The sequence below is a fragment of the Xyrauchen texanus genome, chromosome 2 (assembly GCF_025860055.1).
Source record: "Xyrauchen texanus isolate HMW12.3.18 chromosome 2, RBS_HiC_50CHRs, whole genome shotgun sequence".
Taxonomy (NCBI): Eukaryota; Metazoa; Chordata; class Actinopteri; order Cypriniformes; family Catostomidae; genus Xyrauchen; species Xyrauchen texanus.
In genome coordinates, this window is record NC_068277.1 from 2,807,292 (window position 1) to 2,826,532 (window position 19,241).

General features: G+C 38.2%; 1 protein-coding gene across 1 annotated transcript; it reads left to right on the forward strand.

Annotated features, from left to right (window-relative positions):
* The first annotated feature begins 173 nt into the window (after positions 1-173).
* On the forward strand, positions 174-15,187 carry LOC127653879 (endothelin receptor type B-like). The gene is made up of 7 exons (XM_052140693.1): positions 174-816; positions 6,900-7,012; positions 7,114-7,318; positions 7,465-7,614; positions 7,834-7,967; positions 9,448-9,556; positions 14,341-15,187. Exons 1-7 carry the CDS (start codon positions 400-402, stop codon positions 14,476-14,478), a joined length of 1,266 nt encoding a protein of 421 aa, XP_051996653.1. The 5' UTR covers positions 174-399; the 3' UTR covers positions 14,479-15,187.
* Positions 15,188-19,241: the final 4,054 nt, after the last annotated feature.

The following is a 19,241-nucleotide window of genomic DNA, read 5'->3' on the forward strand; positions in this document are numbered from 1 at the left end:
CCCAGAATTGTTAATGTTGAACACATTTTAGAATGACTTTCTATGCCACTGTTCAGTGGAAGTGTTGGCACAAGTCATCAGTGAATAATATTAACCATAGATCACATGCACAGTCAGCATCCCAGTGTTTCTGTAGTCCTCTGAGAGTCTGAAGACATTGGGTGGGACTGCCACTGGGGAGAGGCAATGCCCCTCAGAGACCGATTAAACACTTTTAGACTGAGGCACATGCGGACATTTAATGGACTTTCAGGGGTCTTCGTTCAGATTACTTTGCGACGGGTAAACAAATGCGTTTTTCAACCTCTTCTTTAACTTTGTTGCTGTCTTTTTAATCTTTTTAACAGCTTTTAATGAAAAGTGTTCAAAACAATATTTAATTACCGGTTCATACAAACGATGGAAACGAGACGTATAGTTTATTTGCTCGTTCTCCTGACGGCACACTTCGTGTCGATATGGGCACAAGAGAGGACTTCTGATCAGAGGCAACTTTCCTCGGGACACATGTCTCCAACCCTCAAATCTGCCGTTGGGAAAGACATCTTATTGAAACGCAATGTGTCCATGACTCGACGGACAAGAGTGGTGCCGCCAATGTGCGCCGGACCCACAGAAATACGGGATACTTTCAAGTATATTAACACGGTGGTTTCATGCCTAGTCTTTGTGGTTGGGATAATCGGAAATGCTACACTGCTCAGAATCATTTATAAGAATAAATGCATGCGGAACGGCCCTAATATCCTCATCACCAGTCTTGCGCTCGGGGACCTGCTGCACATCGTCATTGACATTCCCATCAGCGTGTATAAGGTAAAGTCTCTCCTGGCTGACTTTTTTAAATTGCCCATTTTGCAGCACACCTTTGTATTTTATGATTTGTTTAGACATAGCGTTTCCTAATTATTTAATTTATTAAGAAATAATCACCAAAATAATTCCATTCGTTTGTGCTGGTTTGGTGTTTGAGATATTAAGCCTTCTTTTTTGGGCTGTGTGACGTCATTCTACACCCCATCTGCCGTTAAAACAAACGTTGTAACAATTTTCCTAGATATAGCGAGAATGTTTTCACTAGCGGTGACGTCATTCTCCACCCCATGTTGTCTGAATCGCTCCAAACCGGTGTCATTCGTGTGTGCTCGCTCAGTGCAGGTTCTTACCGTTGCTGTCATTGTTTTTTCTTTATTTTAATATTGACAGTTTAAACATTGGCAGTAATGCAAGCTTCAAATCCAAATCACATATCTCCTGCGGAATATATGTTCTAGATTTATTACTGTTGAGCGGAATATATGTTCTTGATTTATTACTGTTGAGCGGACTATATGTTCTAGATTTATTACTGTTGAGCGGACTATATGTTCTAGATTTATTACTGTTGAGCGGACTATATGTTCTAGATTTATTACTGTTGAGCAGACTATATGTTCTAGATTTATTACTGTTGAGCGGACTATATGTTCTAGATTTATTACTGTTGATGGACTATGTGTTCTAGATTTATTACTATTGAGTGGACTATGTGTTCTAGATTTATTACTGTTGAGTGGACTATATGTTCTAGATTTATTACTGTTGAGCGGACAATATGTTCTAGATTTATTACTGTTGAGCGGACTATATGTCCTAGATTTATTACTGTTGAGCGGAATATATGTTCTAGATTTAGTACTGTTGAGCGGACTATATGTTCTAGATTTATTACTGTTGAGCGGAATATATGTTCTAGATTTATTACTGTTGAGCAGACAATATGTTCTAGATTTATTACTGTTGAGCGGACTATATGTTCTAGATTTATTACTGTTGAGCGGACTATATGTTCTAGATTTATTACTGTTGAGCGGACTATATGTTCTAGATTTATTACTGTTGAGCGGACTATATGTTCTAGATTTATTACTGTTGAGCGGACTATATGTTCTAGATTTATTACTGTTGAGTGGACTATGTGTTCTAGATTTATTACTGTTGAGCGGACTATATGTTCTAGATTTATTACTGTTGATGGACTATATGTTCTAGATTTATTACTGTTGAGCGGACTATATGTTCTAGATTTATTACTGTTGAGCAGACTATATGTTCTATATTTATTACTGTTGAGCGGACTATATGTTCTTGATTTATTATTGTTGAGCGGAATATATATTCTAGATTTATTACTGTTGAGCGGACTATATGTTCTTTATTTATTACTGTTGAGGGGACTATATGTTCTAGATTTATTACTGTTGAGCGGACTATATGTTCTAGATGTATTATTGTTGAGCGGACTATATGTTCTAGATTTATTACTGTTGAGTGGACTATATGTTCTAGATTTATTACTGTTGAGCGGACTATATGTTTTAGATTTATTACTGTTGAGCGCACTATATGTTCTTTATTTATTACTGTTGAGGGGACTATATGTTCTAGATTTATTACTGTTGAGCGGACTATATGTTCTAGATGTATTATTGTTGAGCGGACTATATGTTCTAGATTTATTACTGTTGAGCGGACTATATGTTCTAGATTTATTACTATTGAGTGGACTATGTGTTCTAGATTTATTACTGTTGAGCGGACTATATGTTCTAGATTTATTACTGTTGATGGACTATATGTTCTAGATTTATTACTGTTGAGCGGACTATATGTTCTAGATTTATTACTGTTGAGCAGACTATATGTTCTATATTTATTACTGTTGAGCAGACTATTTTTTCTTGATTTATTACTGCTGATGGACTATATGTTCTTGTTTTATTACTGTTGAGAGGAATATATGTTCTTGATTTATTACTGTTGAGCGGACTATATGTTCTTGATTTATTATTGTTGAGCGGAATATATATTCTAGATTTATTACTGTTGAGCGGACTATATGTTCTTTATTTATTACTGTTGAGGGGACTATATGTTCTAGATTTATTACTGTTGAGCGGACTATATGTTCTAGATGTATTATTGTTGAGCGGACTATATGTTCTAGATTTATTACTGTTGAGTGGACTATATGTTCTAGATTTATTACTGTTGAGCGGACTATATGTTTTAGATTTATTACTGTTGAGCGCACTATATGTTCTTTATTTATTACTGTTGAGGGGACTATATGTTCTAGATGTATTATTGTTGAGCGGAATATATGTTCTAGATTTATTACTGTTGAGCGGACTATATGTTCTAGATGTATTATTGTTGAGCGGAATATATGTTCTAGATTTAGTACTGTTGAGCGGACTATATGTTCTAGATTTATTACTGTTGAGCGGAATATATGTTCTAGATTTATTACTGTTGAGCAGACAATATGTTCTAGATTTATTACTGTTGAGCGGACTATATGTTCTAGATTTATTACTGTTGAGCGGAATATATGTTCTAGATTTATTACTGTTGAGCGGACTATATGTTCTAGATTTATTACTGTTGAGCGGAATATATGTTCTAGATGTATTATTGTTGATAGACTATATGTTCTAGATTTATTACTGTTGATGGACTATATGTTCTAGATTTATTACTGTTGATAGACTATATGTTCTAGATTTATTACTGTTGAGCGGACTATATGTTCTAGATGTATTATTGTTGAGCGGACTATATGTTCTAGATTTATTACTGTTGAGTGGACTATATGTTCTAGATTTATTACTGTTGAGCGGACTATATGTTTTAGATTTATTACTGTTGAGTGCACTATATGTTCTAGATTTATTACTGTTGAGCGGACTATATGTTCTAGATTTATTACTGTTGAGCGGAATATATGTTCTAGATTTATTACTGTTGAGCGGACTATATGTTCTAGATTTATTACTGTTGAGCGGAATATATGTTCTAGATTTATTACTGTTGATAGACTATATGTTCTAGATTTATTACTGTTGATGGACTGTATGTTCTAGATTTATTACTGTTGAGCGGACTATATGTTCTTGATTTATTACTGTTGATGGACTATATGTTCTAGATTTATTACTGTTGAGTGCACTATATGTTCTAGATTTATTACTGTTGAGCGGACTATATGTTCTAGATTTATTACTGTTGAGCGGACTATATGTTCTAGATTTATTACTGTTGAGCGGACTATATGTTCTTGATTTATTACTGTTGAGTGAACTATATGTTCTAGATTTATTACTGTTGAGCGGACTGTATGTTCTAGATTTATTACTGTTGAGCGGACTATATGTTCTAGATTTATTACTGTTGAGCGGACTATATGTTCTTGATTTATTACTGTTGAGTGAACTATATGTTTTATACGAAGAAAACTCCCCTCACCATTCTGAACAGCACTGTGGCAGCAGTGGATTCATTCAGGTTCCTGGGCACTACCATCTCACAGGACCTGAAATCGGAGACACACATTGACTCCATTGTGAAAAAGAGATTGTACTTCCTTTGCTAGCTGAGGAAGTTCAACCTGCCACAGGTGCTGCTGAAACAGTTCTACTCAGCAGTCACTGAGTTTGTCCTCTGCACTTCAATAACTGTCTGGTTTGGTGCAGCTACGAAATCAGACATCAGAAGACTACAGAGGACAGTTCGGACTGCTGAGAGGATTATTGGTTGCCCCCTGCCCCCCCTTCAAGAACTATAAACTTCCAGAGTGAGGAAAAAGGCTGTAAAAATCACTCTGTATCCCACTCACCCTGCCTACTACCTTTTTGAACTGTTGCCTTCTGGCCGGCGCTTCAGAGCTCTGAACACCAGAACCGTCAGGCACAGGAATAGTTTTTTCCCTCAGGCGATCCATCTCATGAACAGTTAAAATTGCCCCATTGAGCAATAATTATGTGCAATACATGGTTAAGTCTATTTATATTAACCAACATATCCACTTATGCCATTACATACATTGCACTGTACATAATAAACTGTATTTTTTTTTATATAACAGATTGTAATAGATTTGCACTACATGTATGTATGTGGGTATGTATGAAGGTGAGTGTATGTACGTATATGTATAATTATTTATTTTATTATTCTTTTTTTTGTTTTTAATTATCTTTGTCTTGCTGATGTTTTTGTATTGTTGTTGACTGGAAGCTCCTGTCAGCAAGACAAATTCCTTGTACGTGTAAGCATACTTGGCAATAAAGCTGATTCTGATTCTTTGATCATGTTTTGCACAAACGTTTTACTTAAAACGCATTCAGAAATAATTGTAAGAGTTACTCAGGCATTTCAATATAATACATTTTGGTGTTGTTTTTTTATTGAAGTTAGTTAATTGTTGCACAATTCAATTTGATGGAAATTTAAAACAGGATGAAATATTTTTGATATTTTTATATTTTGAGTGTGTTGTTGATAATATTATTTGTAATGAAAAATAATCTATCAAATAAGAAAAAATGCAAATAAAACATTTCACAAGTGGAGACAAACTTTTGAACACACACTCATTCAAAAGTAATTAAAAAGTAAAGTAACTCAACTTTTTTTTTAAATTTTGTAGATAAATCCACATGTTTCAAATATGAATTTTGGGAGCATGTGACACTAGGTGTCTATAGGAGAACTTTCATTAATAATATAATAATAATAGATGCATGATTTCTATATTAACCTGTCACTCAAAATGTACATAGAGCAATGTATTAATACTTGAGGAAATTATTTGCTGCAACTTTATAAAACATCCCATCTGACTTCTTAAAATATAGTATTATTTTTGGCAAACTTACAAAGATCTGGGCTCTGGGTATCTCAGCGAGTATTGACGCTGACTATCACACCTGGAGTCGTGAGTTTGAATCCAGGGCGTGTGGTGAGTGACGCCAGCCAGGTCTCCTTAGCAACAAATTGGCCAGGTTGCTAGGGAGGGTAGAGTCACATGGGGTAACCTCCTCATGGTCACTATAATGTGGTTCTCGCTCTCGGTGGGGCGTGTGGTGAGTGGTGCGTGGATGCCGCGGAGAATAGTGTGAAGCCTCCACACGCTACATCTCCACGGTAACGTGCTCAACAAGTCACGTGATAAGATGCGCAGATAGACGGTCTTAGGCAACTGAGATTCGTCCTCCGACACATGGATTAAGGTGAGTAACTGCGCCACCATGAGGACTTTGAGAATTGGGGATTGGGCGCTCCAGATTGGGGAGAAAAGGGGAAAAGACCTGTCTTGAACACCTCTTAACCCTTGGTTTTGTGCTAACACATTCTTTTAACACATTAACACATTTACCTGTCAAAAATGACCGGCCCACTAAGATTGTTCATAAATCTCTCATATTGTATGTATTATCACAAGATATTGCATTACATAATTCATTATGACAGGTTTTGTACTCCTTTTTTGAACATATTTTCGTTTATTTTTTGATAGAAGGTTTAATTGAGCTTATAACATGCTAGTGAAGGTCACTCCCTGAGGAAAAAACTAAATAAATAATTACATAATAAATGAATAACCACTTGATCTGAGCTAAATGTTTGTCATTTTAAAGCTTCAAATCTGGACTTTACAATGCATATAGCTGATCCTACCCATTCTTAAATAATGCTTTTTTAATTTGATGACAGATAAGTACGGTTTCCTTCTCATAATTTGCTAATTTGTTGTCCCAACAAATATATTCAGAGTTGGTAAAACCATAACAAGATGAGATATTCATGTGTTATATATCACTGGAAAGGTCTCAATTAGTCAAATGCAATGAGCAAATTTGTTTCACTCAGAGGAAAAACTGCAGTGAGTTTTAGTGAATGAAATTCCCACAGACACATTAATATCATAAACAGATGTGTCTTTTTGTCATCCTTTTCCTTATTACTTCCTCAAACATACATATAATATAGACTTTTATTATTTTGTTGATTCATTGATTCACTGTGTAATTCTATGTCCGCTTTCGTATACTGACAGTACAGTATCTGTATTCCAGCTTCTGGCTGAAGATTGGCCATTTGGTGTTGGACTTTGCAAACTGGTTCCCTTTATACAGAAGGCATCAGTTGGCATCACAGTGCTGAGTTTGTGTGCACTGAGTATAGACAGGTATATATATCATTTGTTTCATATGTATGCTCTTAGTATGTAAAACCTTACTTGTAGCACCAACTAATCTTGCATCTGGCTTTGATAACATTGTCCCTAAGGTATCGAGCAGTAGCATCATGGAACCGCATCAAAGGCATCGGTGTACCCAAATGGACAGCCATTAAAATTATTGTGATATGGGTGCTGTCCATCCTACTTGCGGCACCAGAGGCCATTGCCTTTGACATGATCACGATGGACTACAAAGGAGAGCATCTTAGGATCTGCTTGCTCCATCCCATGCAGAAAACCAGGTTCATGCAGGTCAGTGTGTGTCTGTGCATGTCATTCAATAATTCAATGCACAATCCCAAATAACTTGGTTCTTTTAATCCCCTTCTTGTTACAATTATTCGCAAAATATAAATTGTTACTTGTCATGACTATTTGGTTTCTCTGTTAAATTCCAGTTTTATAAGTCAGTCAAAGACTGGTGGCTTTTTAGTTTCTACTTCTGCTTACCGTTGGCCTGTACTGCCTTATTCTACACTCTCATGACCTGTGAAATGCTCCGAAAGAAGAACGGGCTTAAAATTGCACTGAATGATCAGTTGAAACAGGTCAGAGCCCTCTGTACATTATTTTTGGAAATGTATATTCTTTTGAGAGAGCCCATATACTTCCTACATGCACTTAAAGACTAAAATTAAAATCACATTCACTTTCATACCTTGTCATAAAGTTCATTAATACTATGGAGATTTACTCTCGTTATGCCTTCTTGTACTGTGATTATCAAGCAAAACAATCAGCTTTAAAGATGATTGTGCCCCACACAGAGGCGTGAGGTGGCTAAAACCGTGTTCTGTCTGGTGCTGGTGTTTTCACTGTGCTGGCTTCCACTTCACCTCAGTCGAATTCTTAAGATGACCACTTATGATGAAAAGGACCCCAACCGCTGCGAGCTCTTGAGGTAAGATAGAATCAGTCAACACATTAACTATCTTCACAAATCTTTCATGAGGAATACCTTGTTTTACATTTGGCCGTAGATGGACATCAGTTCTCGTACATTGTCTGGAAACAAATACTTCAAGATGGATTGCAGAAATGGCCGAAGGCACACTTTTATATCTATATAATTGTATATATGTTGTCTGCCTTCACTCTAATTGATTTACTGAATGTGGACTGTGACATGTGAGCGCTAACCAAAGGGATTAGCACTTTTGAGTTAGTTCCACCCGCTGCCGAAGCAACCAGCTGGGTCTTTAAGGCTTTGTTTTAGGCAAATGGCTTCTTTTTTCTCTTGCACCACAATTAAGCGAAATAAATGTATTAAAATGTAGTTATTTCTGTGAAAAATAAAATTATATTGTAATGGAAGGTGTTTGAGGAAATGTTATTGAGGAGAATATTTCCTTTTTTTAAATGTATGTTAATTATAAGATTGTAAACATATTGTAATCTTGTTTGTTGTTTTTTTTAATTGGAGTTGAAGATCCCAAATTATGCATATTTAGTAATGTTGGTGATCTCTTAACCAGAAGGTGGCGCTGTACCCACACTGCTCAGCTACCAAAGAAAACACCAAATCGTTGGCATGGTTTAGCCTAATTTTCTGTTCGGCCTCCATGTTGTCATCTTCAAGAGGTCATTTCTGGAACACAGATTAAAAACCAAAATCCATTTGATGCTTTACTTGAAGATAATCTAACCCAAATTTGGTAAAGATTGGACCAAATTTGTAAGAGTTTTCATTCAAATCAAAGACGGGGGAAATTGAAACATCCGGTGCATTGAACTAAAGGGATCAGAGGTTTCTGAAGCATATGGTTAAAAAGGTATGAGCAGAAATGTAAAAGTTGAGCTTTTGGAGGAGCTAGAGGGTTTGAGAGGATGCCCTCAATATTGATGATATTAAACAAAAATCAGGTTTCCCAATCAGTGGGTATTTTCAACCGTCTAATCAATATTGGGAACCTCAATGTGATCATTTTCCGGAGGTTGACTTAGACCTACATACATAGCCTAAACAACATTCTTGTGACAGATCGTGATTTTTATAGTCTAGTCCGACCTCAAATTGTTGGTTAAACTACTGAAGTCAGCGAAGGCGAATTAGTTTTGCAATAACGGGTGAGCTCAGACATTATTAAGGTGAGAAAGGTATTGGGAACTGGCCACTAAATTTTAGAAAACATAAAGTGAAAATGAAAATGAAAAACACCCATCCTAGTTTGAAAAAAGCTCACTGATTGGAAAACGTCCATTTTTGTTTCCGCAGAGAACTATACTTCCCAAAATTGGTAAGATTTAAGCTTAAACCGCCCCTAAATTCTGTGCCAAATTTCTCAACAATTGACTTTAATACAAAAGGCTGTCTAAGCACCTTCAGTGTCTGGTCTCTAATAGAAATGTTTGTTTGTGTGTTTGTTTGTTTATACCTGTAGCTTCCTCCTTGTTCTTGATTATATTGGGATCAACATGGCATCAGTGAACTCCTGCATCAACCCAATCGCATTGTACATGGTTAGCAAGCGATTCAAGAACTGCTTCAGGGTAAGAGATGTACAAATATTCAAAATAATACCAAAATCAAATTTAAGTTCTCTCATATAGTACTGACTATTATCTGTCAGCTGTTCCTAATACAATGTTGGATCATTATTGCAGTGATTAATTTGTTTCAGCTGTCAACAATTCTTTTAACCCTAACTGATGCAGCTTCTCATTTCTTAAACAACCATGTTGGAAGACGTTTCCTGTGGTCGTGGAAAAGATGATTCTGTGTTTCAGAAAGGACATATTACTGGCCTGCATCAAGCAAAGAAAACAACTAAGGAGATTGCTGAAATCACTGGCTTTGGGTTAAGAACTGTCTAACGCATTATTCTTATTTTTTATCCCCTTTTCTCCCCAATTTGGAACGCCCAATTCCCACTACTTAGTAGGTCCTGGTGGTGGCGCGGTTACTCACCTCAATCCGGGCGGTGGAGGACGAGTCTCAGTTGCGTCCGCTTCTGAGACCGTCAATCCGTGCATCTTATCATGTGACTCGTTGTGCACGACACCGTGGAGACTCACAGCATGTGGAGGCTCGTGCTACTCTCCACGATCCACACACAACTCACCACATGCCCCATTGAGAGAACCACTAATCACCACCACGAGGAGGTTACCCCATGTGACTCTACCCTCCCTAGCAACCGGGACAATGTGGTTGCTTAGGAGACCTGACTGGAGTCACTCAGCACGCCCTGGATTCAAACTCACAACTCGAGGGGTGGTAGTCAGCATCCATACTCGCTGAGATACCCCAGACCCCCTGTTCAATGCATTATTAAAACCTGGAAGGAGAACGTCAGCTTCGCAGAAGAAATGTGATCGGAGTTCAACTGTTCATTTCATCAATGCACTGGCACAGGGAGTCTATGGGGCTGTAGTCGTTTGGTGATAGGTCTAGATAGATCTGGGTGTTGTCTGCATAGCTATGGCCCACAATTAGTTTTTTTTACATAATTTGGCCTAGTGGGAGCATATGCAGGTTGAACAGGAGCGGTGCAAGAATTGAGCCTTGTGGGACTCCATACGTCATGGATGGATGCAGTGAGATCCAGCAGATGGAAATAAATTCAATAAATTAGATGATTTTTGGAAGGAATAACAACTTTAATTTGTAAAAATTTATAAATTAATAAAAATGAATTAATGAATACCGAGAGTAAATGCGATAATACAGAAAATAAATGTTTGATTATAAATGTTAAGTAGATATTTCTTGTCCTGGAATAAACCTAACAACACAAAGTCTTGTCTTTGTCTATTGAACTAAGTAAGTAAATGGAAAAAAGTTAAAGTACAGAGATGAGGCCTCAAAGTCGGAGATCAGATGTGAAGAGCGAGAGAGCTGAGGTGTTTATCTGACACCCAGATATTCGTTAAGATCTTTATACCCTCTTGTGTCAGCAGGCATTTCCTTTTTAGGTACAGAGAGTTCCGCTCAATCATGCAATAACCATAAGTGTCACGTCAGGCGGTTAGGACTTAGAAGTGTGAAAATTGCGGTTTGAATGGAAAGATAGACTACAGCTCCACTGTTACTTTTATTTTTGGAAACGACTCGTAAATGTACTTATCTCAGCGAAATACGAGGACAGGTGTCTCGCAACACATCCTGTTTTGTTCTAGGTCTATATCTGTACTATGTCTGCACGTTTCTTAGAACAATAGCAGACATAAACTATGCTCTCTCGCCCCAGCTCTGAGGCCTCATCAGGTCAAAAGGGTAACAAACTGTTGTGAGTTCTTTGGCAGTGTTGAGTTCAGGGTTTTCTATATGAATGTTGAAATCCACAGCAATAACAAAACAGACAAATTCAGAGGAAGTTGATAACAGTTCTGTAAAATCATCAACAAGGCCAGGAGAGTATTTTGGAGGCCTGTAAATAATTATAAATAGAATATGTGGAGCACCTTTTAGTACAATACTTAGATTTGCAAAGGTCAAGTGATCACCAAGTCTTCAAATATTGCCGTTAATCCTCCACCTCTCCTGACAGCTCTACAGATACTCATGAACGTAAAGTTTGAGGGGCTGATTCATTGAGAATAGGAACATAAAGTCCAGGTCGTTTGAGGTGATGAGGTCATTGACTAGAAACGTTCTTTAGTGAGCGGATGTTTAAAAGGTCAAACTTGCTCAACCCCTAGACTGAGCTTCTAGTCCACTCAGAAGACGAGATGTTCTGCAAAACAGTGGGGAACATACAAGCCATCCAGAATTGACTGGATTTTTATTATGTGAGTTCTCAGCTGTGTTAGAGCGCCACCTACATTTCAGATCGGTATATTGTGATGGAAGGTGATAGAGAATGTCATCGCTGTCATCTAGTGGAGTAAAATAAGACTTTTCCTGGGAGAGAGAGCAAAACAAGAATTGCATCCAAAACAATTGAGGAGAACTACCAAAACAAAAACAAATATATTGGATTTGCAATTAGAATCGCCTAATAAACAAACAAAACAAATAAATCCTAAAAATGTATGTGGACAGTGGGAGTGAAATTTTTAATAATATCAAATTATAGAAAGTCAAATTGTTTATTATATGTCCAGGAGTGATGATTATTCATGTTTTTGAGATATTTATCACAAATTTGCATAATTAATTCAGATTCACAGTAATGTCCAGCATCATCCAAACATGTCAATCATGTTGAGTGATCCAAACATCATCTGCAGCCTGAAACTGAACTTTTGATCAGATTTTAGGAGTGAACGCACTTAACTGCATAGAGAGCTATAGGATCCTCCCTTGCTCCCTATTTAGTGCATGACTTAACCTCCAGTGTGCTGTCTGTCTGCACTGGTCTCAGAACAGTTATAGGAGAGCTATAGGATCCTCCCTTGCTCCCTATTTAGTGCATGACTTAACCTCCAGTGTGCTGTCTGTCTGCTCTGGTCTCAGAACAGTTATAGGAGAGCTATAGGATGCTCCCTTGCTCCCTATTTAGTGCATGACTTAACCTCCAGTGTGCTGTCTGTCTGCGCTGGTCTCAGAACAGTTATAGAGAACTATAGGATGATCCCTTGCTCCCTATTTAGTGCATGACGTAACCTCCAGTGTGCTGTCTGTCTGCACTGGTCTCAGAACAGTTATAGAGAACTATAGGATGATCCCTTGCTCCCTATTTAGTGCATGACGTAACCTCCAGTGTGCTGTCTGTCTGCACTGGTCTCAGAACAGTTATAGGAGAGCTATAGGATGCTCCCTTGCTCCCTATTTAGTGCATGACTTAACCTCCAGTGTGCTGTCTGTCTGCACTGGTCTCAGAACAGTTATAGGAGAGCTATAGGATGCTCCCTTGCTCCCTATTTAGTGCATGACTTAACCTCCAGTGTGCTGTCTGTCTGCACTGGTCTCAGAACAGTTATAGGAGAGCTATAGGATGCTCCCTTGCTCCCTATTTAGTGCATGACGTAACCTCCAGTGTGCTGTCTGTCTGCAATGGTCTCAGAACAGTTATAGGAGAGCTATAGGATGCTCCCTTGCTCCCTATTTAGTGCATGACTTAACCTCCAGTCTGTCTGCACTGGTCTCAGAACAGTTATAGGAGAGCTATAGGATGCTCCCTTGCTCCCTATTTAGTGCATGACTTAACCTCCAGTGTGCTGTCTGTCTGCACTGGTCTCAGAACAGTTATAGGAGAGCTATAGGATGCTCCCTTGCTCCCTATTTAGTGCATGACGTAACCTCCAGTGTGCTGTCTGTCTGCAATGGTCTCAGAACAGTTATAGGAGAGCTATAGGATGCTCCCTTGCTCCCTATTTAGTGCATGACTTAACCTCCAGTGTGCTGTCTGTCTGCACTGGTCTCAGAACAGTTATAGGAGAGCTATAGGATGCTCCCTTGCTCCCTATTTAGTGCATGACTTAACCTCCAATGTGCTGTCTGTCTGCACTGGTCTCAGAACAGTTATAGAGAGCTATAGGATGCTCCCTTGCTCCCTATTTAGTGCATGACTTAACCTCCAGTGTGCTGTCTGTCTGCACTGGTCTCAGAACAGTTTGAAATGCATCTTATTTTCATCATAACTCCATATAAAGCCTCTGAAAGACACAGTTTTTAGATTATGCATGAATGCATTTATTAATGTTCATCAATAGAACCGTAATGTACAGAGATAACTAAATTAAACATAACAAAGTTTAAATTAGCAAAATGACCCACAGATGTTTTAATGTTGAAACTTTTGTGGGAATAATGAAAGAAATGTTTTTTTAAAGCATCATATCGTATGAAATTACTCTTTCTTAGCAGAGGCACTTTTGTTGGCGCTGCGCCTGTAGAAGCGCTTCATGGAAATCAACGTCATGTTGTTGTGTCACGTGACTCGGTGCAGCAAATGTTTAACCCTTTAATGACAGTGCAGAGTCTTGTGAACAGTGTTCAGTCGGTTTAATTTCATTTTAATTATGCGTTGCACATAGCGACGCCAAAATACAACGTCCACGCATGTAAACGCAGGGTCGCGAGAGGGTACAGTATTATTTATGTTTTTTTTAAGGGTTTTCTGCTAAATGTGAGCAATTTTTCACAATTAGTCCATTGTGTGTTTGGAAAAGTGATCTTTTAAATTTAGGAGTGAAAAATTGCAGGCCGCTTTTAGGAGTCAATTTAGTTTTTTAAATCAGAGTGGTGTATGAATATGTTTCAGTCAATGTTTTCATAGTGGGCTTTATTCTCATCTATATATTTGATGGCACTATTCAGAGTATATAAAGAATACCCATGATGCAGTGTATCTAATAATTATGAATTTTCCTTTCATGTTGTCTTCCAGTCCTGTCTGTGTTGCTGGTGCGTGACTCCTGACATGTTAGCCATGGATGACAAGCAGTCCTGCGTGAAGCTGAGGGTGACGGAGCGAGGATCTGATCAAAGCAACAGTCATGCCACAAACAAGTACACATCAGCTTAAAACCCCCAAACTGATCTGAGTACAGGCATGAGCAGTCCGTTTACTGCATTTAAATGTTAATAGTTAAAATGCCAAAAAGTTGTATTCTCCAAACGTTCATATTAGAGGAATTGTGATGAGACTACATGTGGCGTAACACAGCTTAATTTGCATGACCAAATGTTCATTGAATGGAAGCCTGCGCTTTCAGAAGTCCTCATGAATCCTCATAACCATCGCTGGGCTTGTGAGTGTATGGATTGATCTTGCGCTATATTTCTGCTCATTTTAAAGTCAACAAACTATATCCGATTGCTCTTTTAATACCAGACAATACTATGTACTATTACTAAACGTTACACATGAAATAAGAGTTTATATCATTGGGTGATTTTCTGTGGATCAGCTCCGTCTCTTTTAAGATCGTGTATTTGTCAATGTTTGTCAAACTTGTACATGCTTTCAAGATTTTGCAAATGCTGTTTGCATTCAGAGGATCAGGACATTCTTGAGAACAGAGGGTCTTTATACAAGTTAGAGGTAGTTTTATGATCACTTCCCACATGCCCCAAGGCCTCAAACGCATCAGAGATAACTTAATCATGTGTGTGCTCATGTGTGTGTGCTGTAGAAATCTCCACACATTGTTTCTATTGTCCTTTCTGTATTTCCTGGAAGCACACATTATTTTGTATCTGTAATGTATGAAGCATCTTATTTGTATTCTATATTAAACACATTTTACAAAAGTATTTGTGTTACATTTTTAAGACTGTTCAAAAAGGCTTTCTTGAATGTTTTCAGGTAAAGATGTGTTTACTCATGAGGAATATGGCAGCTGGCTCGAAACTTGTTTGTGGTCCTTTTCTGCGTATCGCTGTGGCTCATTTTTGCTTGTCGTGTCCCATTCGTTTCCCTGCAAGTTTCATGGCCCATTTCGCGGCTGTCCCACCAGCCCGCTCGGTTCTCCCGATGCCCAGTCCGCCCCTGATTCCATATTACCAGTCCAGCCCTGCTCATGACCTCATGTTTCAGATAGACTGTTCCTCTGGCAAGACCACTGTGACCAGTTTAAACTCAAATATGAAATCAGAAACATATCAATGCATCTCAATCACAGTATTTGCTTTATTTGTGTCCTCTTTTATATCAAGGTCACATGACTCATAAGAGCATGACTGCAGGACATCATGTGAGCTGTTCTTTCTCTCATGACCTGCTAATGTCTCTCCCTTCTTAAGTCGTCGCCATGCGTGGCAAATTAAGCCATGAAAGAGTCTCTCTGTGTCATTTCCAGCGAGATCCCTCGTTCTTTACTGACTGTGAAATCTACAACAACAGCACCTCTGACAGTCAGCGCATGAGGGGCTTCCCGCCCCTCGTTATGCATGTGAACAGTCCTTATCCGCCAGGATGCACTTTGACCTTAGGAAGGCAATAAGGTCAGTCCCTGAGGTGTTTCGGCTTTGGGGATGCACGTTAGAGAAGAAAGCAGAATGGTTTGTTGTTCAGGTGCTTGTGTGTTCGCAAACACACATACACAACAATTACTCACAGAACTGCAACGCAACCTACTCGAATTCACACTTAACCATATCGCTGTAAGTGAATCCTTCTCAGCACGATAAATCAGTTGAGCAGATCAAACAACTAGAAAGGGAAAAAGCCACGTCCACACGGAAACACTTTAGTTTGAAAACGCGTCTTGTTCTCTTGTTCTGTTTTGGCCGACGGCAAAAGCTGATATTTTTGAAAATGCTCTCTCATGTGGATACATTTGAAAATGCCCATTCAACCAAAAATAACATTATTAATGATACATTTACTGCAATCTTCACAGTGCATTCCTTCATAGGAGACACAGAGTTTACTGGGAATTGCTGTCCGTCGAAGGAACACGAGCATAACTGTTTCAGCTCGTACGTGGAACGGCAATTTTCGGCATGCGCAGGAAGGGGATTTAAGCATTTTCAAACATTTCTGTGTACAAACATCTTATGGAAAACACTTGAAAATGGCCCGAACGAATGTGGACGTAGCCTTTTTTTCCCTTTTGTTTTTAAAAGGATGGCATCGCTTTTCTGATGAAATGTAACTATGAGATTAGTCAGATTCCAAATAAATGAAGTAATTTTTACTCTCCTGGTTGCTTGTTTATAAACAATGTTTTAGCAAAATAAAAGTATAATTTGGAATAACTTAACAATAATATGTAATCTCAAAACTTTATTTAGTCATAAACAGATGTTAAATAAGAATTGGCACCTGTATACTTACATAGAATTTCTTAATAGGTAAAATATTCCAATAATTCAGTATATTATTTGATGCTGTTGCATCTGGTTTATATTTACATTTATGCATTTGGCAGACGCTTTTATCCAAAGCGACTTACAGTGCACTTATTACAGGGACAATCCCCCCGGAACAACCTGGAGTTAAGTGCCTTACTCAAGGACACAATGGTGGTGGCTGTGGGGATCGAACCAGTGACCTTCTGATTACCAGTTATGTGCTTTAGCCCACTACGCCACCACCACGCTTGGGTTTAATATGCCTGTTTAAAGGTAATCGATGCAGATGTTTTTAGACCTGATGGAGGTGGAATGGTCATGTTATAAGGTATTTACTGACAGAAATCAAGCCCATATCTTCTAGAACTCTCTGGCTGCATTGACTGGAAATATGCATGCTTGTAACTAAAAAAAAGTATTTTATAACTAACAAGGTGAGAAATAATTCATTTGGTGTACCCTGTTAAAACTCTTTTTCTAAGATTTCAGACTGATATTGACTCTGAATGTGATTTTGGTGGTTTGGAGAAGAGACTGTTGTTCACTTGCGTGTAAAGTAAAACATTTGGATCGCCTTTGAAAACATTTTTTAGTCGTTGTGTGTCATTAACCTTTCTTAAAAACATATGTATATATATAAACTCTGTCTGTTTTTCAGGACAATGTATTTAAGATAATTTAGTAAATTCCAAATAACTTTACAGATCTTTATTTTAAAGGGTATAAACAATTTTTTCATAAATAATTAATGAACATGCACCAGTGGAACGGTCGTTAAGACAGTAACAGCTTACAGACGATGCCTGTACTCTGGAGGGTCCGTCATGGTCTGGGGTGGTGTGTCTCAGCATCATCAGACTGAGCTTGTTGTCATTGCAGGCAATCTCAATGCTGTGCGTTACAGGGAACACATCGTCCTCCCTCATGTGGTACACTTCCTGGCATGACGCTCCAGCATGACAATGCCACAAATCATACGGCTCATTCTGTGCGTGATCTCCTGAAAGACAGGAATGTCAGTGTTCTGCCATGGCCAGCGATAAGCCCAGATCTCAATCCCATTGAGCACGTCTGGGACCTGTTGGATCGGAGGGTGAGGGCTAGGACCATTCCCAGAAATGTCCGGGAACGCAAGTGCTTTGGTGGAAGAGTGGAGTAACATCTCACAGCAAGAACTGGCAAATCTGATTCAGTTCATGAGGAGGAGGTGACTGTCACTCTTGATTTTCAGGGACACATTTTTCTATTTCTGTTTGTCACATGTCTGTGAAACTTGCTCAGATTATGTCTTAGTTTTGAATCTTTTTATGTTCATCCAAATATTTACACATGTTAAATTTGCTGAAAATAAAAGCAGTTGGAAGTGAGAGGACATTTCTTTATTTTTTAAAATGACATTTCTACATTTTCTTTATATACATATACAAAATATATCCGCGGACATTGATGCTTTTCAACTGTCAATCATTTTCCTCGTTCTCATTTGAAGCGGATTATTGAGGCTATGATTCATAATGTTTGTCACTTGAGGGCATTACTGTGACACTGTTGAATTTGACAGCCACTGGATCAAACAATGCTGCTCTTTTGCACGTTCTGGCCTCAAAATTAACTTTGGAGGGCGGGGTTTTGTAATGAAGGGGCGTGGCTAATTCATCAGCTCAGCCACATTAAAGTTTCAGGCTAAAATTGCTAATGAACAAGGATTATAAACAAAGATGGTCTTTCTTATTCATTTCTGTTAACTTATGGGAAAATACCATATTCATAAGCAAAAATGGGCAAATGGAAACCCAAATATTATGTTATTTAAAATACAATTGTAATATTATGTTGAGTTATTTCTTGGATTGAAAAATAATTAAGCAAAACTAATTTATGTGAATATTTTAAATTGTTTATGTGATTACCTAACACCTGGTTGTTTATTAGGGCCCAAGCACTGAAAATGGGGGGTGGTGGGGTGCTGTAGCACCCCCTTGAACATAGGCATGTAAGGGAGGCTCTGTAGCACCTCCATTTTCACCTACATTCACCCAAATTTGTACATATATAGTTCTTATCAAACCAAACAACTTTCATACTCACAGTCATTAGCTCCGCCCAACAGGAAGTCAGCCATTTCCTCCTAGGGGATTTATGAGCCTGTCACCAAATTTGTGCAACATCATGCCAAAGAAATTGTAGATGCCAAATTGCAAACAGAGTTTTTATATTTTGAACGGTGTCACCATGTCATAGCAATACATTTATGGTCAGGATCAATATTTAAGTATGTTTTAACTATAAATAATTGTTTCAGTTGGGCAGCGGTATGTACGTTCATGAGAGGGATGAGGTCACGGGGTCTCTCGTGCGACGTATTGGCATTTTCACACGAGAAATGACGCATGCACGACACAACCATAAGAGCAGCGCTGATTACAACGGAGTAGGAGGAACGCTGTGCAGACCAAATGACGTAAACAAATTGAAGCAAATTGAAACAAA

Coding starts and splice junctions, on each gene's coding strand:
- LOC127653879 (XM_052140693.1), top strand. CDS start 400: ATGGAAACGAGACGTATAGTTTATTTGCTCGTTCTCCTGACGGCACAC. Junction 7,013..7,113: donor TGTGCACTGAGTATAGACAG/GTATATATATCA, acceptor ATTGTCCCTAAG/GTATCGAGCAGTAGCATCAT. Junction 7,968..9,447: donor AACCGCTGCGAGCTCTTGAG/GTAAGATAGAAT, acceptor TTATACCTGTAG/CTTCCTCCTTGTTCTTGATT.